This window comes from Heteronotia binoei, chromosome 1 (genome assembly GCF_032191835.1).
Source record: "Heteronotia binoei isolate CCM8104 ecotype False Entrance Well chromosome 1, APGP_CSIRO_Hbin_v1, whole genome shotgun sequence".
Taxonomy (NCBI): domain Eukaryota; kingdom Metazoa; phylum Chordata; class Lepidosauria; order Squamata; family Gekkonidae; genus Heteronotia; species Heteronotia binoei.
This window is the reverse complement of record NC_083223.1, coordinates 211,174,570-211,190,740: the sequence shown is the minus strand read 5'-3', so window position 1 is coordinate 211,190,740 and position 16,171 is coordinate 211,174,570. Positions and strand designations below refer to the sequence as shown.

Genomic DNA, 16,171 nt, shown 5'->3' with positions numbered 1-16,171 from the left:
CTATAGCCCTTCTGGCAATTCTGAGACAGGTGGGCTTTTCTTGAACTGACATCACACCATCACCTGACACCACCATCCCTTTTTCTCACCCTACTCACTGAGCTTCATCCACTTGGCCCTACAAGATCAGCCTTCTAACCAGGCAGGGCCTCCATAGAAAGAGTAACTCTTGGGATCTTGGTAGGAGGCTTTTCCCCAGTTGAGTCCCAGGAAGCTTTGGGTGGCTGTGGCTGCATTTTCCTCTTGTGCTCATTAACTGGGCAGTTGCCTTTGTGCTCTGATGGAAAAACTACATTGCACTGGATTACTTTTCACTAACCTAACACTCATTCTCTGGCAATAAATATGCTCTTCTATCAGGGAAAGAGCAAATATGCCAATGGAAAGTAACCTCTGTTCATGTACAGCTCCTTCAATGGCTGACAGTTTACCTGTATGCATTGTACAGATTCCTCTTCTCATTCATGCTCTGACATTTCCCTTCAACAGAGCAAGGCAAAGTGAAGTTTCTTGCTGGGAACTCCATGAAGCAGTCTCTGTTGCTAGTACAAGATGTCTCATCAATGCTGGCATCATCCAGATCTGTCACTTTGAGCTCTCCATCCACTATCACAAACTGACGAGGCCGGAAATCCAACAGCGTCACAGAGCCAAGGGGTGAGTGGGCCAGGTAATGCAGAAGCTGAACTAAGCTGAAGCATATCTGAAAGAACAAAAGCCAAGCAGACTCATATTCCTTTCCAAACAAGGCAATCTTAATAGTATCTGTTTACCATTAGCACAGAGAAGGACAATCAGAAACAGACTTAATGGCTATGAACCAGAAGAACCAAATGCACATGTATAAGGCTCTTTCCCTAATTTGCCCTGAATTTTTTGGTGAAGTAGCTTGGTTCTCAGAGCTCTCTGGAGAGAAACAAAAACTGAAGCCAAAGATGCAGACATAGAAGCCAGTCACACAGGAGCATGGGCAGAAAATTTTGGTTGGTGAGCACTGGGAAATCCAGGGGCAGGGAGAAGAGGGAGCAGGAAGCAAGAGAGAGCTATCTGGTGTGTTCTTATCAGCTCATGAGGGAGTTCCCATTCCACAAGTAGCTTGGCTGCACTTTTTTCAGGCTGTGGATTCCTCTACCCCCCCTTCCAAACTAGGTGACCCCTCCCTCTTCTTACTGGTTCATTGCCTCCTGTCTGCACCCTTGCTGAAGAGGGAGGACCTCCCCAAAGTCAAGCCATGCAGCAAAGACTTCCTTCTCAGCATCGCTGGAGCTGCACAAGGAGAAAGGCTTTCTGTGTGAGCAGGGAGAGTCAGCCACAGTCCTGACCTCAGCCTCAGTGTGCCTGCACCAGTGAAGGAGTCATGTGGCCTGATCATGTGACCCAGCCACCACAACTCCTACCCTGGTGCAGGCACACCACAGAGAGGCCTGCCAGCTTGATCCACCTGTTCCTCATCAGCCTGGCTCGCTCACCTGCTGCCCTGGCTGGCACCTGGCCTGGGACTCCAGGTGGGAGAAGGACAGCTGGCCAGAATGCACTCTCTGCTGCAGAGTGGAGAGCACACCAGCTGGCTCTCTTCTCCTGTTGTGAGGCAAACAAGTGTGGCCAGCACTCCTGCCTTTAGGGGCAGCTAGTGGGGCATGACTCAGGACTGTGAAGGGCATGACTTCAAAATGTCCTGACATAGCTACATGCCTGAGGTGACATGTAATATGCCAGTGTGATCCCAGGACATCTTCAGCAAAGCCCAGGTTCCAACATGCTAAAAATGGATGTGGCAGAGCATGCTTTGATCTTAATCGCCTATTGTAATTGGATTTTATAATTGTATTTTATTCATTGAATTGTGTATTTACTGCTGTTGTAACACACTCTGAGCCTGTTTACAAGAGAGGGCAGGCTAAAAGCCAAGCTAACAAACAAACAAATGCTTTGTTTCTCTCAGCAAGTTTATTCCAACAAAAAATTACAGTGACCAACAGAAGTATCGCTCACATAAAAATACAGATATTTAACTAGCATTTGAAAAGATAATATTCTTTCCTAGTCTAACCCCTGAACATGCTAGGATTTTTTCCATTGAAGCCACTGGGCAAGATTAGCTGGACCTTTGGTGCTTTCTCTGTTCTAAAGCCCTGTCTAGAGGCTATAGTCAAATAGATGCATCTGAAGAGGCTGAGGCTGAAATCCAGTCAAGACAGATGTGATGTTGGTGAGGATACAATTTGGAGGAGAGATTTCCCGTGCCACAGATGGGCTTCTATAGGCTCACCATCCTTCCCATAATGATGGAATCCCCATCAGTGCAAGGTCTGTAGCTGTAATCCCGTGCTTCATTCTGTACATTAATTCACCCTTTGTTGTCATCTGTATCAAGCTATTGCCTATTACAATTCTTACTTGGTAAATGTACTTACTCGAAATCTGTCCTCCCAGGAAGTCTGTAAAAGCTGTATCATCTCCAGTGGTGAGCCTAGTTCTGTGATGGTGGTCAGTGTGTCTGAGATATCATTGCTATCCTGGTAACAGTAGCCATAAAGCTGCAAAGAAACAGGAGGAAAAGACATATTGATACATATGTTCCATGTCTGTGCTTACCCACCCCCAGTAAATATCTGAGTCTCAAACAGTGACATCTGAAGCAGAATGACACCCTTCTGAGCACACTGAGTACAATGGACTTAGAAGAGGGTATCTCTGCTTAGAGTGGCACTGAAAGCAAATCTACATTAACACAATGATTACACAGTTCAAAAAACTGGTTGTGACTGCACTAGTTCATGCATAGGATAGCCATCCCTCCACCCCCAGTGCGGCTTGGAGATCTCCCAGAATTACAATTGATCTTTAGCCAACAAAGATCAGTTCCCTGGAGAAAATGTCTGTTTTGTGGACTCTAGGCAAGGTTGCCAATTCTGAGTTGAAAAATACCTGGAGATTTTGGGGGTGGAGCCAATTTATGGCAACCCCATAGGGTTTTCAAGGCAGTGGTAGCTGCATAACCCTGGACTTCCTTGGTGGTCTCCCATCCAAGTACTGACCAGGCTGACCCTGCTTAGCTTCTGAGATCAGATGGTACTGCCATCCAGATCAAGGTATGAACAGAGTACCCATCATTTTTTTCTTCCTTCAAATATTAGACATGGACTAATTGATTCCAATCAGGACCACAATGTAAAGTGGGGGATTAAGCATCTGTGCCATTTTTCTCACCTGAAACAGCCTTGAGGAACTCCTGCTAGCCCTACTGGGCATGTGTACATAGTGATTTGTACCATACACAGCTATTTGCCCTACAAGAGTTGTTTAAGGCCAGGAAAAGAGTATCAAAAACTTCCTCTAGTCCCACAGTCCCAAATGGAATCAACAGCTGATATTTGACTCAAACCCACAGAAAGCTCCAGTCAAAAAGCTCTAGGGTTGTCATTTGCCCAATGGGGGTGGGGTTCCTCCCACTTTTGGGGCCTCCAATCCACTGGTCAGTGGGGGGGAGAGCCCTGCCACCAAGGAGCTCTGGTGGCCCAACATGCCTGGTATGATGATATCACCTGGAGATGACATCATCATACTGGGCATGTTGTTGGGGGGATGCTCTAGCTTTTGGGTAAATATTCTATGGTGACCATAGATGACTCAAAAGAGGACTGTAGTCTCCCCACTGGCAGCCAGGTAAGACCTGGCAACCCCAAATAGCTCCTAACATCATATCTGATCTGGTCCTTAGACATCTTGTGGAGAAGGCATAATTTGAACTGAGGTCTTCTTTTGGCACAGCCCCATTTCTTAGACATTATGCTCCACTGGCTTTCAGTCACATGGCAGAGTTCCATGGCAGATAAATGTCCCTTCCCAACAGACAGATTGATGTGGAAAGTGTGAAAACTACTGCCAGATATGTCATTGTCTGGGGGACTGAAGGTTAAACAAAATGCCAAAAATGCATGGTTATATGAAATAAATACCCCTTTCCTAAAATAACACCTTTGAACATGAGCTCATATATATACACATACACACACGCAAACATCAGACAAAACCAAAACAGTGTTAAAAAAAAGAAAATTTGAAAACTAACAATAGAAACGAACTTCAGCATGAAATATATACTTGCTACAGTTGCTTTCACCTTAATTTCTGGCATAGCCAATTTAGAAATGTGAAGGGGATAGTTGGAGAATCAGCAGCGGAGAAGAAATGTTACAGTGGTAGCAGTTTTGAGACCACTCCACCGGGAGAGAAGAAATATTTTAGCTATGAGAATTAGATGTTTGGAATTCAGGTACATAACAAAGATCAAGGTACATGACTAAGATACATGATAAAGGCTCACTTCAGAAAAATACAAAAGGAGTGCTATGGGAGTTGGGCATTATTTCTGTTAATTCCAGTGATAAAATGAGACTTTATTTGACAGAATTATGCTCCCCTTCCATTGCACAGAGAATGATCAGCCATGGGGAGCTGTCCTGGTGCGGTGGCAAAGCATCTGCTTTGCATACAGATGACCCCAGCTTCACTTCCTGGCTTCTTCAGCTAAAACGGTCAGGTAGGAGGTTCTGTGAAAGATCTCCACCCTTCCAAATTTCTGTTTGATGGTCCAATGTAGTGTTAGACTGCATAAGATAGCTTCATGTATTCACATAGGAACTGCATTATATACTTTTTGCATCCCAGATAGTTCCCCAGGGTAGATTGATGGGTGTGGTCTGGAAGTTTCATGCTTTCCAGGTGCATGTGGAGCCCATCAGTACATGTTAACAGTGCAATTATCCAAAGGGTGGTGGTGGAATATATTCCACATTAGTTTTATATCAAAACAGTCTTGGAAACTTCACTCCAAGTCTGGAATTGCATGAAAAATGAAGTGTTGCCTCTGGACATGCAAAATCCAGTATCCCTAAAGCCTTGGAGACTACATAATTATAGCTGCAGAAGTAACCCTTTCAGCTGCACCTAAAAGCCACATTCAGACTGGACACACAAACCAAAATGTTTGCTGCATGAAAATGAAAAGAGAAAAACCTTGTGGAAGTGTTTTCAGTGCATAAAGACATGCAAACAACACCACCACCCCAGTTTACTGTGGTTTCCAGCTCTGGATTTGTAGAAATGCACATGTCAAGATAATAGGGACTCAGAAAAAGTGTTACTTTTCATTAGGCAGATAGGGAGGGGAAGAACAAAATGTCTCCGAGACAAAGAATAAACCCAATTTCTACATCAAATGATCAGACACAGAGAGCATACAAACTGGGATTGCATGGGGTCTTCTGCTCTAGTAAAGGACTCTGCACTAGGGTTTCCAGCTCCAGATTGAGAAATTCTTGGAGATTTGAGTGTAGTTTCCTTGGAGTTTGGGGAAGGCAGGGTTCAGGGAGGGGTGTGACCTCAAGGAAGTAAAACACCATCTCTCAAGGAAGTAGAATGCCACCCTCCAGATTTGCCATGTTTCCCAGGGAAACTGACATCTTCATTCTGGAGAGCAATCATAATTCTGGGAGACCGCCAGGGCCCACCTGGAGATTCTCCCAGAATTATAATTGCTCTCCAGACTGCAGATTAAAAAAATAATGAATTTTCAGGGGTACAGAATAAGGTTGCCGCCCTCCAGGGCCCTATTCTGCAACCCTGAAAATTCATTTTTTTACTAATAATACTTTAGGGAGGATGCCTCTTGGCCTGTCTACATTATGATTAATGTAATTAATTGGGCTTCTGCCAAAGAACAGTGGTGGTTGTAGCACTGTCAGGAGAATTCTCTTGGGGCTCCTTGACACTCCTCAGAGAATTATAGCTCCCAGGGTTCCCTGGGGGGAGAAACCAGTTTGACGCTCTCTATGTCTCAAGCTGTTTCCTGCCTTAAACTGTCATCCACTGCAAAACCCAATATAGTTGAAATGGTAGTCACTGGTCTCAGGGCAGGCCTTTGCAGAGGGGATTCCTCAGAAAGGCTGGTCAAGTTGGAAGTAATCTTCTCCCTACTAAAGCAGCAGAAGCAGCTCTCTTTGGGAATGATTTCCATTACACACACACAAAAGAGGAGCCTGAGGAGATCTCATTTGACAAAGTCACAGGATTATTATTATTATTATTATTATTATTATTATTATTATTATTATTATTATTATTATTCACAGCATTGAAGGTGAGTAATGAGACTGATGCTTTTGAATCAGCATCATGATATATATTTTGCTTTGTGAAGAAAGAAGGATACCCATCCTGCTAACAGCACCACAAATCAAACCACCCCTACTTCCCTACAGTGTCTGAATTCAAGAAACAACATTTGGCCACTGCAGAGCAGAGCCACACGGCTAGTCTCATAAGGACATGGATAGTTATGGCTGGTTTACAATTGTATCAGCTCTGGCCTTCCTGCAGCAGCTGAGTCCTTGCTAACAGATCCTTTCTTCACTCTTAAAAGTTCAGGATAACATCTGGGCCTTTGGGGAAGTGTTCTTGCAATAAAGAAGCACTTTGTGTGATTCATCTTTCCTCGCCAAGCTGCATCTGTCTGCTCCTCCGGCCCACCTCCTGTCTCTTCTCTCCCCAACCCCCCCCCCCCCCACGCAACTCCCTTGAGGTATGGAGAGAGTACCAGATGGTCATCTCCAACAAATCACCAGAAGATGGCACTGTGGTGACCTTTCTCATCGCCTTCCAGACACAGCCAGTTTCAAGACACATGTCACTTTCAATGTCTGCCTGAAGACAGCCAGGCTCCTAGTCAGAAGTGTTGTGGTAGGTCCTTCATAAGGCAAAAAAATCCTAGAATAAAAAAGTGTGTGCAAGTCGCTTAGTAGGATTAGTTTCATGATGCTTAACAAAATTATTGTTTGAGGGGGGGAGTTGCCTTTGCAATTTCCTGTCATTCTTCCAAGAAGCTCCAAGCCATACATGGGTTTTTCCATTTTACCCATCTAAAACCCTTTTGTGAGACACAATAACTGGACCCAGATAATCCAAAGATCTTCATGGCTGAACAACAATTTGAATCCAGGGCTCCCTAGGCCAAGGTCAACACTGAGTCCAGAACATCGCAATAGACATCAAAGACATTTTCTGTTTTCAAGGAACTGCAGTTCTTAAATGGAATCTCATTGCCTTTGTAACCCATTAACCACAATTCTGGGATCATAGAGGTCACAACTTCAGGGACAAATGAGCAGAATACTGTCGGCACATTTCTTCCTTTATAGCTCCATAAAGTAGACAAGTAGATACTTGCATTTTTAAAAAATATAGATCTAAAGCTTCAATGACCAGTCTATGATATTTCAAAAGTGGCCAGCCTTTCCACTTCCCACCACCTCTTTATGGCCCTGAAGATAACATTCTTTTTGAAGCTGACTCAGCTTGCAATGGCTATAACTCCCCCCCCCCCCAAGTTCTTAAGATTAACTGCAAGACTTGCTAATCATAAAGTGCTGGCAGGCATGAAGCTCAGATTTGTATATGGGGCAGAGATACAGCTGTCCATTTTGCATGTTCATACTTCACAAATTCTAGAAGAGTACTACTAATAGACTCCAAAGTCAGCCATTAGCCCCAGTTTTATGGTTAACCCAATTCCAGCACCCTTTAGGGCTGGATTTCTCCTAGCAGGAAGTTGCCAATTGACCAGATGTAAGTATAAAGCAAGCGTTGTCCAAGATCTGACTGTACACCTTGCAGTTCAGAGCCAGGTTACCAAGGCCTGCACAAGTTTCAAGCCCTGAGGGAGGTGCTATGTCATGAACAAGCCACCTGTGCCCAAAAGCATTTCCGAAATTGATGGCTTCTAGAAGCTGTTTGTGATGTGGCATGGCAAGAGGCCAGGGAGAGCTGCTGCTGTTTGAAGGGGGGAAGTCTGCCAAAACAAAGCCCCTCTGTGCATGTAGTTAGAGTATCATACTGGGGAGATCTCATGCTGGAAGAAGAGAGAATCACTGCCTTAAGCCCTTTGAGGAAGGGTAGGATAACCGTAAGATAGGGTAAATCTGCAGGCTAAAGAAAGTATGGTAAGCAAAATTCCTTGTAAACACTTATATTACAGTGGCCAACCAATTAAATAATTTGAGGTGCATAACTGTCTTTTTTGGGGGGGGGATTAAATTTGAATAAACTTGCTTATTACCAAAACCTAGACATAAGTCTATCCCCCCCTACACACACACACACCAGATACCTAAGGGTGAGACGAACATACCCATTTAATACACACAACTTAGCAGACAGCCTCTGCACAGTGTTAGAAGGCCTCTTTAATATAAGAATATAAGAGCCCTGCTGGATCTGACCAGTGGTCCATCTAGTCCAGCATTCTGTCTCACAAAGTGGCCTGGCCTGTTCCTCTGGAGGGTCAACAATAGGGCATAGAAGCCAAGACCTTCCCCTGATGTTGCCTTGCCTCCCAGCACTGGGATTCAGAGGCTAACTGCCTCTGAATATGGACATTCCCTTTAGTCACCATGGCTGGTAGCCACACATAGACCTCTCCTCCATAAATCCATCTAATCCTTTTTAAAGCTGTCTATGCCTGTGGCCAGCACTACATCCTTTGACAACGAAGTCCACATTTTAATCACTTGCTTTGTAAAGAAGTACTTCCTTTTGTCTGTCCCAAATCTACTGCCCATCAGCTTCATTGGATGCCCTCGAGTTCAGTATTTTGGGAAAAGGGTAAAATTTTCTCTTAGTCACTTCTCTCCATCCCATGCATAATTCCTTTCTTTAATCGAATTAAAGTCTTGAGCAGTCAAAAACCCATCCATTAGGTAACATCATCGGGATAAAACACTAAACTAATGGAAAAATCTCACAACAGCAAGGGTAAGGTTTGGAAATATGTCATTTAAAAGGAATAAAACTAGCTTATGGTGAGACAAAGATGAAAAATTATCTAGGTGTTGTGTTAAAAACCTATTTCCAAGGGCCATGAATAATTTTATAAACCTTTATCATGTCCCCCCTTAGTTATCTGTTTTCTAAAATGAAAAGTCCCAGACTTCAGTTTTTCCTTATAGAAAGGTACTCCAATTCCCTAATCATCTTGGTTGCTGTCTTTTGTAGTTTTTCCATTTCTGCAATGTCCTTTATGAGATATGGTGGCCAGAACTGAACACAGTGACCAGAATTGTACAGTGTTCCAAATGAAGCCATACTATAGGGGCAGAGCCAGTTTGGTGTAGTGGTTAAGTGTGCAGACTCTTATCTGGGAGAACCGGGTTTGATTCCTCACTCCTCCACTTGCAGCTGCTGGAATGGCCTTGGGTTAGCCATAGCTCTCACAAGAGTTGTCCTTAAAAGGGCAGCTGCTGTGAGACCTCTCTCAGCCTCACCCACCTCACAGGGTGTCTGTTTTGGGGGAAGAAGATAAAGGAAGTTGTAAGCCACTCTGAGACTCTGATTCAGAGAGAAGGGTGGGGTATAACTCTGCAATCTTCTTCTCCTTCTTCCAATCCTTGTAGGACCCCACTGCTTAGCCAATACAGTGACCAGATAAACAACTTAACCACAACCCCATTGATTAACATATGTCTTTGAAAATTTATCAGCTACACCTATACTGCTTTTCACATTGTCCAAATTAGGCTAAATAGATGGATATAACAGTATAAATATATAATCAGATGTAGCCATTTTTTAAATGTGATTTTTTAAAAATCACAAAATTTACTACAAAATGTGTTTCTATCATTGTGCTAAGCCTTACAGTTTTAGTCTGTTTTATAGTAGTATTTGAATCTTGTGCCTAATAATTATGCCTCATAGACAGGGCTTTTTATGCAGAAAAAGCCCGGCAGGAACTCATTTGCATATTAGGCCACACTCCCTGGCACCAAGCCAGCCGGAACGGCATTCCTCTGTGTTTCTGCTAAAAAAAAAAAAGCCCTCTTCATACCACTGCCACTGTTCAGTTCACTTCCCATCATGTTAAACCTTACTACAGCCCTTAAAGTAGGCCAATATTATCCCAATATTGCAGAAGGAATCAGAGAGTGATTTAATTCCAGAGGGGTAGCAATGCAAGTCTGCTGCAGAAAAAATAAAGAGTCTTGTGATGCTGTATCCCACCCTGAGCTTTTTTAGATTTCAGACCACTTCCTTGGATCACAGCTTAGTCACCATCTCCCAGCCAATAAAAGCTATACACTACACAATAATTAATAATAACAGTAATGAAAATCATGTCAGTAACTTAGCCTGTCAACTTGACAGGCTAAGTATTTTTTCTCCCATATTGAAAAGGATACCCTTTCCCAGCATTTGGATATTGATCAATCCCTGTCCTATTCATTTTTAGTTAGAAATTCCACTGACTCCCAAGCGCACACAAAGCAGCAGCCTTCTGACATTAGTCCCCATTTGTCCTTCCGTAACTGGAAGGGGAGAAGAAGGGAAGGAAGAGATATTATCTGTTATCTCCAGTTCTCACCTTGAATGGCAGACTTGGGCCTAGTAAGGCCCCTTTAAATCCCACCCGTTTCAACAGGATTTCAGCAGCCTGAATGCAGGACTGTAGCTCTCAGTTCCTACCCCTGCTGTTGCTACAATAAATAGATTGGAGAGGAAATGGGGGGATTCAGTTATTACAGATTTGTTTGCCTATCATACTAGTTGTGATCAATCCATTTAAAAATATCCCTTTAAATGTATGTGATTTCAGGAAGAGACTTGTGCACTTGCTTATATTTTCCCCACTGAAATCCTGTGGCATTTTAAAAATACTTGAACATGGTTGGACTGGATCTACCATACACTGTAAATATCTTCTGGTAGCTTTTTAAAAACCAAAGGACCCAAAGCGTCTTGCAATTAACATCCATTAGAGCCATTTCACTATAGAACTGATGACAGTTTAATTTAAAAAAAAAAAAACCCTCCGTGAAATTGCAGATCTAAAAAGCCCAGTTTAACCAACAGGCAAAGAAGCCTTCTGGAGGCAGGAACGCGGGGGGGCGGGGGGGGGTAAGGTTGCCTTTCGGGATCATCACAGCCACTGTGAGTGAGGAAATATTCCACCTTTCCAAGTCGCTTGTCAGTTACCATCCCCCATCCCACCCCGCTTCTAGAGGGAAGAAAGAACAGTTTTTAGAGAACAATTGTTTTCCAACTAGCTGTTTAGGACTGGCTGGGCCGCTCGCTGAAAACATACCAGGCTTATAATTATGTTTGGTTACAGTAAATCTAACAACGCCATTGTCTCTATACAATCGAAGCCATTGTTCGAAAGAAACGAGCGACTACAGTTGAACCAAAGAAAGGGTTCTCTCAGTGTCTTCTTCCCCAGAATCCAGTGGGTTTCTTTTTTAAAAAAAGAAAGAAATGAAATGAAATGAAAACAAAACCCAAGCCACGGACGTGTCAGCTTGCCGCTACGGCTTGCGATAGAAGGCAAGCCTGGGATAAATCCCACCACCCCATCATCTCCCGCTTCTCTGCTACCGCTTTTGACAGAGAACGGCGGCAAAGCAATTAGTGGGGCTGCTAAACCCCCAAAATACAATAAATCAGTGAGCGACATCCCTCCCTTTCCCAAATGCCTCTCATTATTAAATCAACTTTAATGAACGTCTCTCTTCCCAAACCACCCTCCACTCCAGACCCAGCTACATTTCCCACTGTGATCTGCACCTGCCCAGTTCGACGGCACAAGAGGAATGCAGATTCGGAAGCCCCTTTGTGGGTAGGAAGGAAAGGGGAGGGGCGCGAAATTGACAAGCAACTACAATGATCGGCAAGATAAATGCGAATCTGGGCGGGAACGGGGGGAGACAATGGCAGCTCAATTTTTCTGTTAAGACAACCTTTTTCTTTGCTAGGTCAGCACCCTCCCCCGCAAAAGCGTTCAGCAGCTAACCTCTCCTTTCATTTCCTCTTCACCTGGTTCTAGAAGTTCCTCCCCAAAAGGCCCAGCCATTCCCTGCTTGACTGGAACGTTGTGGTCAAATCAGAGATACCGTGAGAAGAATGCCAAAGGATCTTCAGAAAGCCTCCCCAATACATACTAGGGCCACAACTTAAATAAACCTTAGTTTTTAATGTACAAATATCAATGAATGTCATAAATAAAACTGTTTGGTTCACCTTGCAGAGTGCGGGGTGGGTGGGGGGGTGAGAGGACTGGCACATCTGCCTGTCCTCCTCTGGTGCCTTTTCCAACCAGCACAATTCTTAACCCACCCCCCCTATCCATTGCTCTCTGGAACGTCAAGTAGATGGTGTAGCAGAACAGCCAGTTAAGCACTTAAAAAAGAATTTTAAAAAATGAAAATAAAGAATCTGCTGTACTCATTAATCAGGGGCACCTTTAATAACCAATGAATGTTTTTAATAGAATGAACATCGGTTAACATAAATGCATACATCATGCATTTTGAGCAGAACTATTTTTAAAAAACGCAATCCAGTTCAAGTTTTTAGTTAAGTTTGGTTTATTTAATTTATACCCCATCCTCCCCGCTGAATCAGGCTCAGGGCAGCTGACAAGAGGCATGAAGAGAGGGTGGAGACAGCAGAAGACCATGGTTGTTATCTTATGAGCCACACTTCAAACTGTCTTAACAAGGAAGCTCCCCATTCCCTGGAGTCACATTTGCACCCATGGGAGAGCTAATTTTGCCAGAAAGATGCACAAGCACACTAGGTTTAAATATGCCTGGGACTTTGTATCATTTGGGGGTAAGCAGGGCCAGCCCTGCCACTAGACAAACTAGGCAATTGCCTTCTGGGGGCATCAAATTGGGCACCCCCCAAGTGATATTATCAGTGCAGGGGGGGGAGGCACCAGAAGTTAGCCTTGCCTAGGGTGCCAGATAGTCTAGGCCAGCCCTGGGGGGTGAGTGACCAGCAAGGCAAAATTAATGATAAGATGATATTTTTAGAGACACCATTGATACACTGAAGCAAAGTGCTTTTCCTGGAGTCATATTATGATGTGGATGCACAAAAAAATATTGCATGCAGCAAAACACGACAGACAAATGCAATCCCTGAGAGCTGGATGAACAGATTAACAGAAACCCCATAATGTTGGGCTGGGCTGTTTCCAACTACAGCAGGATATATATGTGTGCTGAATGTCTGAATGTTCCCACACATAAAATAAGCTCTTCATGCACAAAGTCAGCACACTCAGGGAAAGCCAACATCAGATCTTCTCCTTGACATGCTTATTTTGCATATGCGGGAAGAATAAGCAGTCAGAAATTAACTGTGATCACAGAGCTTCTTAATAGAATTATTATATATATTCAAATCACAGTTGATAACAGAGGAAGGATTTGGATTTGGCCACTGTTCTGGGGCCTGGTTGATTTATAACTCAAGAAGGTCACAGGTAGTAGAGTGTGGAAAGAGTCTCAGCAGATATGCAACTGAAAGGAAAATAATGCAGGGAGCAGAAGCTCTGGTTTGTTAGTCTGGTCTCCCTTGGGTTGCACCAAGGGGGCAAAGGGGCAGCTCTTTGGCTTGTATACACTGCCATATTGCAGTGATAACTGCAGTTTAGGTCGTGCAAAGCCAAATGCCAAACTTGCTAACCACAGGAAAATGATTTGTTTTCATAAGTGGGCAAAGGAAAAGGCAGTGTTGTAGAAATTGAAGGGTGGGGGTGGAGGAAGAAACCAATGCCACAGATCCGTCTCCAGCTTCAGTTGGCATCTGTCATATCTCCCTAATTTCTGTGCACTGCAATCAGTAACACAAAGGCAGACACAGCTAGATCCTATGAGAGCACTATAATCTCAGTGATACTTCTAGCATTCCATAAAAGCAGATGAGGGATCAGTTTCAAGGTGGGAGGTAATTTTCCCCCCTGCACCATTTTGCCAGTAAAACTCCTTCTTCCTGCTTCTGTCAGTCCTTTCTTGGAGGTGAAATAAGCAACCTGCAACTTCCTGCTCATGTGTGAAGAAAGCAAAGGGATAGGGATAGTTTCAGATGGCAGCCATGTTGGTTGGCAGTAAAAGAGTTAGATCTGAGTCCAGTAGCACCTTAGACACCAACACAATTTTTGGCACATAAGCTCTTGAGAGTCAAATTCTTGTTAGTTTCTAAAATACTATGAGATGGGATGGTTTCCTTGGCAATTGCAATGCTAGAGAAAGCACAGAGGCACAGACATGTTGGTCATACTAACACAAGATTGCATCCCTATGGTGGGGAATCTTTCTGTGGGGAATCACAGTGGAAATCGCAGGGAAGGTGCCCTTTGACACAGGGAGCTTGCCATTGGAGCTGTCTTCATACTGTTTGATTTCAAGGAGTCTCTCATACAGCAAGGCGACATACATAAGCTGGACCTGCCTTTTAAAAGGGAATCGAGGTTCAATTTTACTGCTGAAACGGCATTAAACTGAACAGGAATATGAATGCAATCCTCAATATACCTAGCAAAGAAGTTCTTATTGAACTCGGTGGGGCTTACTTGCACTGCAGATTGGGTATAAAATCCTATGAAATTCACTCAGTTGAATCAAATTGGTCAGAAATGTTGTTGAATCAACATAGGTCATGTCATGCTTGTTCACACAGAATAATTTTTTTGTCTAGTCTGTCTCCTTTCCAAGAAGCTTGACCCAAATCTTGAGCCATTTCTCTACCTGAGCCTATAAGCCAGATGCTAATGAAGGGACCTGGATTTCCATCTCTCCTCCCCTGGAAAATTTGAAAGGTTTTTGTCTCCCCATTGAAGGGGAGGGAGGACACAGAGGAGTTGGGATGGCTTTTCCAAACAGCCTGCAGCAGGCAAGTGAGTGACTTGGCAGCACTTATACAAGATTACATTGTTTTGCTCTAGGGGAAACCATCCTGTGCTAGTTCTGTGTCCCATGCACAAGATCACAGACTTATACTCAGCATCAACTAATCCACAGGAACTACCAAAAACTTATCTATCAGCCCTATTGATTAGGAATCAGTCTCCAGCTTCAGCAACAGCTCCTTTGGCCTACTGATTAGGAATCAGTCCTTCAACTGCCACAGTAGCAGCAATACATTTATTTTCTAGCATTCTGGGAAAGTCAAAAATGTTCCACCTACATGATCTCCATTGTTTATATTCACTGAGCACGTTTATATGGCACCTTTCTACTAAAACGCAAGTTATCCTTGCAATTGGTCAACATTTACATTATGCAAACAGAGGAGACTCAAGATTGGGAGGCCCTGGAGAGCTGCAGTCAGTCAGGGTAGAAATACTGATCTTGATTGATCAAGAGTGTGATTTGGTATAAGGCAGCTCCACATCCTGCTCAGAGTTACTCCCCTAAAGCCACCAAAGGAGAACTGCTTAATGCACTGCACGGGTACAGCAAAGCATTTATACAGGTAGGGCTGCATGTGGTATTTAAAGTGTTTTTGACCCACGCACCATTCTCTTGGCAGCATGGCTTCCCTCTGGGTTGCAGTTTGCTGGTGCACTGAAGTGAATGCAAGAAGCCTAATGCATGGGTTAAAACATTTCAAGCAAGGCAGTGGACCGCATGAAGCCCTGTGCTTTCATCATGGATACAAGACATGGACCCAAAAACTGTCCAACAGCTCCTTTGGCTGCTGCAATGCTGCTAACAGAGCAATCAATTGCAGAATTGTGCCAGTGAACTCAATGGGCTTGGAGAAACTCGACAATAAATTGTTCTGCAAACTTCCCTGTGAATGTAGGCAGAAAAAGAGAAGAAATTCTGTTTACTTTTGCCATTCTTTAACTTTCCTAATTGTAAGCACAAAAAGATACTAAGAGGTAACTGATTGATATAATTTTGTTTCTATTTATAATTAATATAATAATTACATTCATTCTGGGGAATGACCCTGAGCACCAACAGGCTGGCTTAAGTTTATATTCAGCATGGAACTGTTGCCAGCTTCTGAACAGTATATCTTGCAGAATACTTGCTTCTGGATTTTTCTTTGTAGCATTCACTTTTCACTTTAAAAACTTACACATGAAGCGGCCCCTAAATGACTACTCAGTCCCTAACAAGGCATTGGGAAATTGGAAGTAAATCCAAACAATCTCAAATTGGTCTAACCCCACTCAGGTCGATTCAGTGAAGCTTACACTTAGGAAAGCATTTTTTAGGATTGCATTATTAATGGGTTAAACCTACCATTCTGCAAAATGAGGCAGCAATCTCAGATTCTGAATAAAGCTGAATGATGCTGGGTGCCTGGTTACTTAATGTAC

The 16,171-nt window shown here is 43.5% G+C and overlaps 1 protein-coding gene across 1 annotated transcript in view; it reads right to left on the bottom strand.

The window, feature by feature from the left end:
* The window catches only part of PKDCC (protein kinase domain containing, cytoplasmic), a 61,567-nt gene that overhangs the window by 38,200 nt on the left and 7,196 nt on the right, over positions 1-16,171 (bottom strand). The window contains 2 exon segments of the mRNA XM_060247443.1: positions 432-703; positions 2,415-2,537. Coding sequence (XP_060103426.1) covers positions 432-703; positions 2,415-2,537 — 395 coding nt within the window.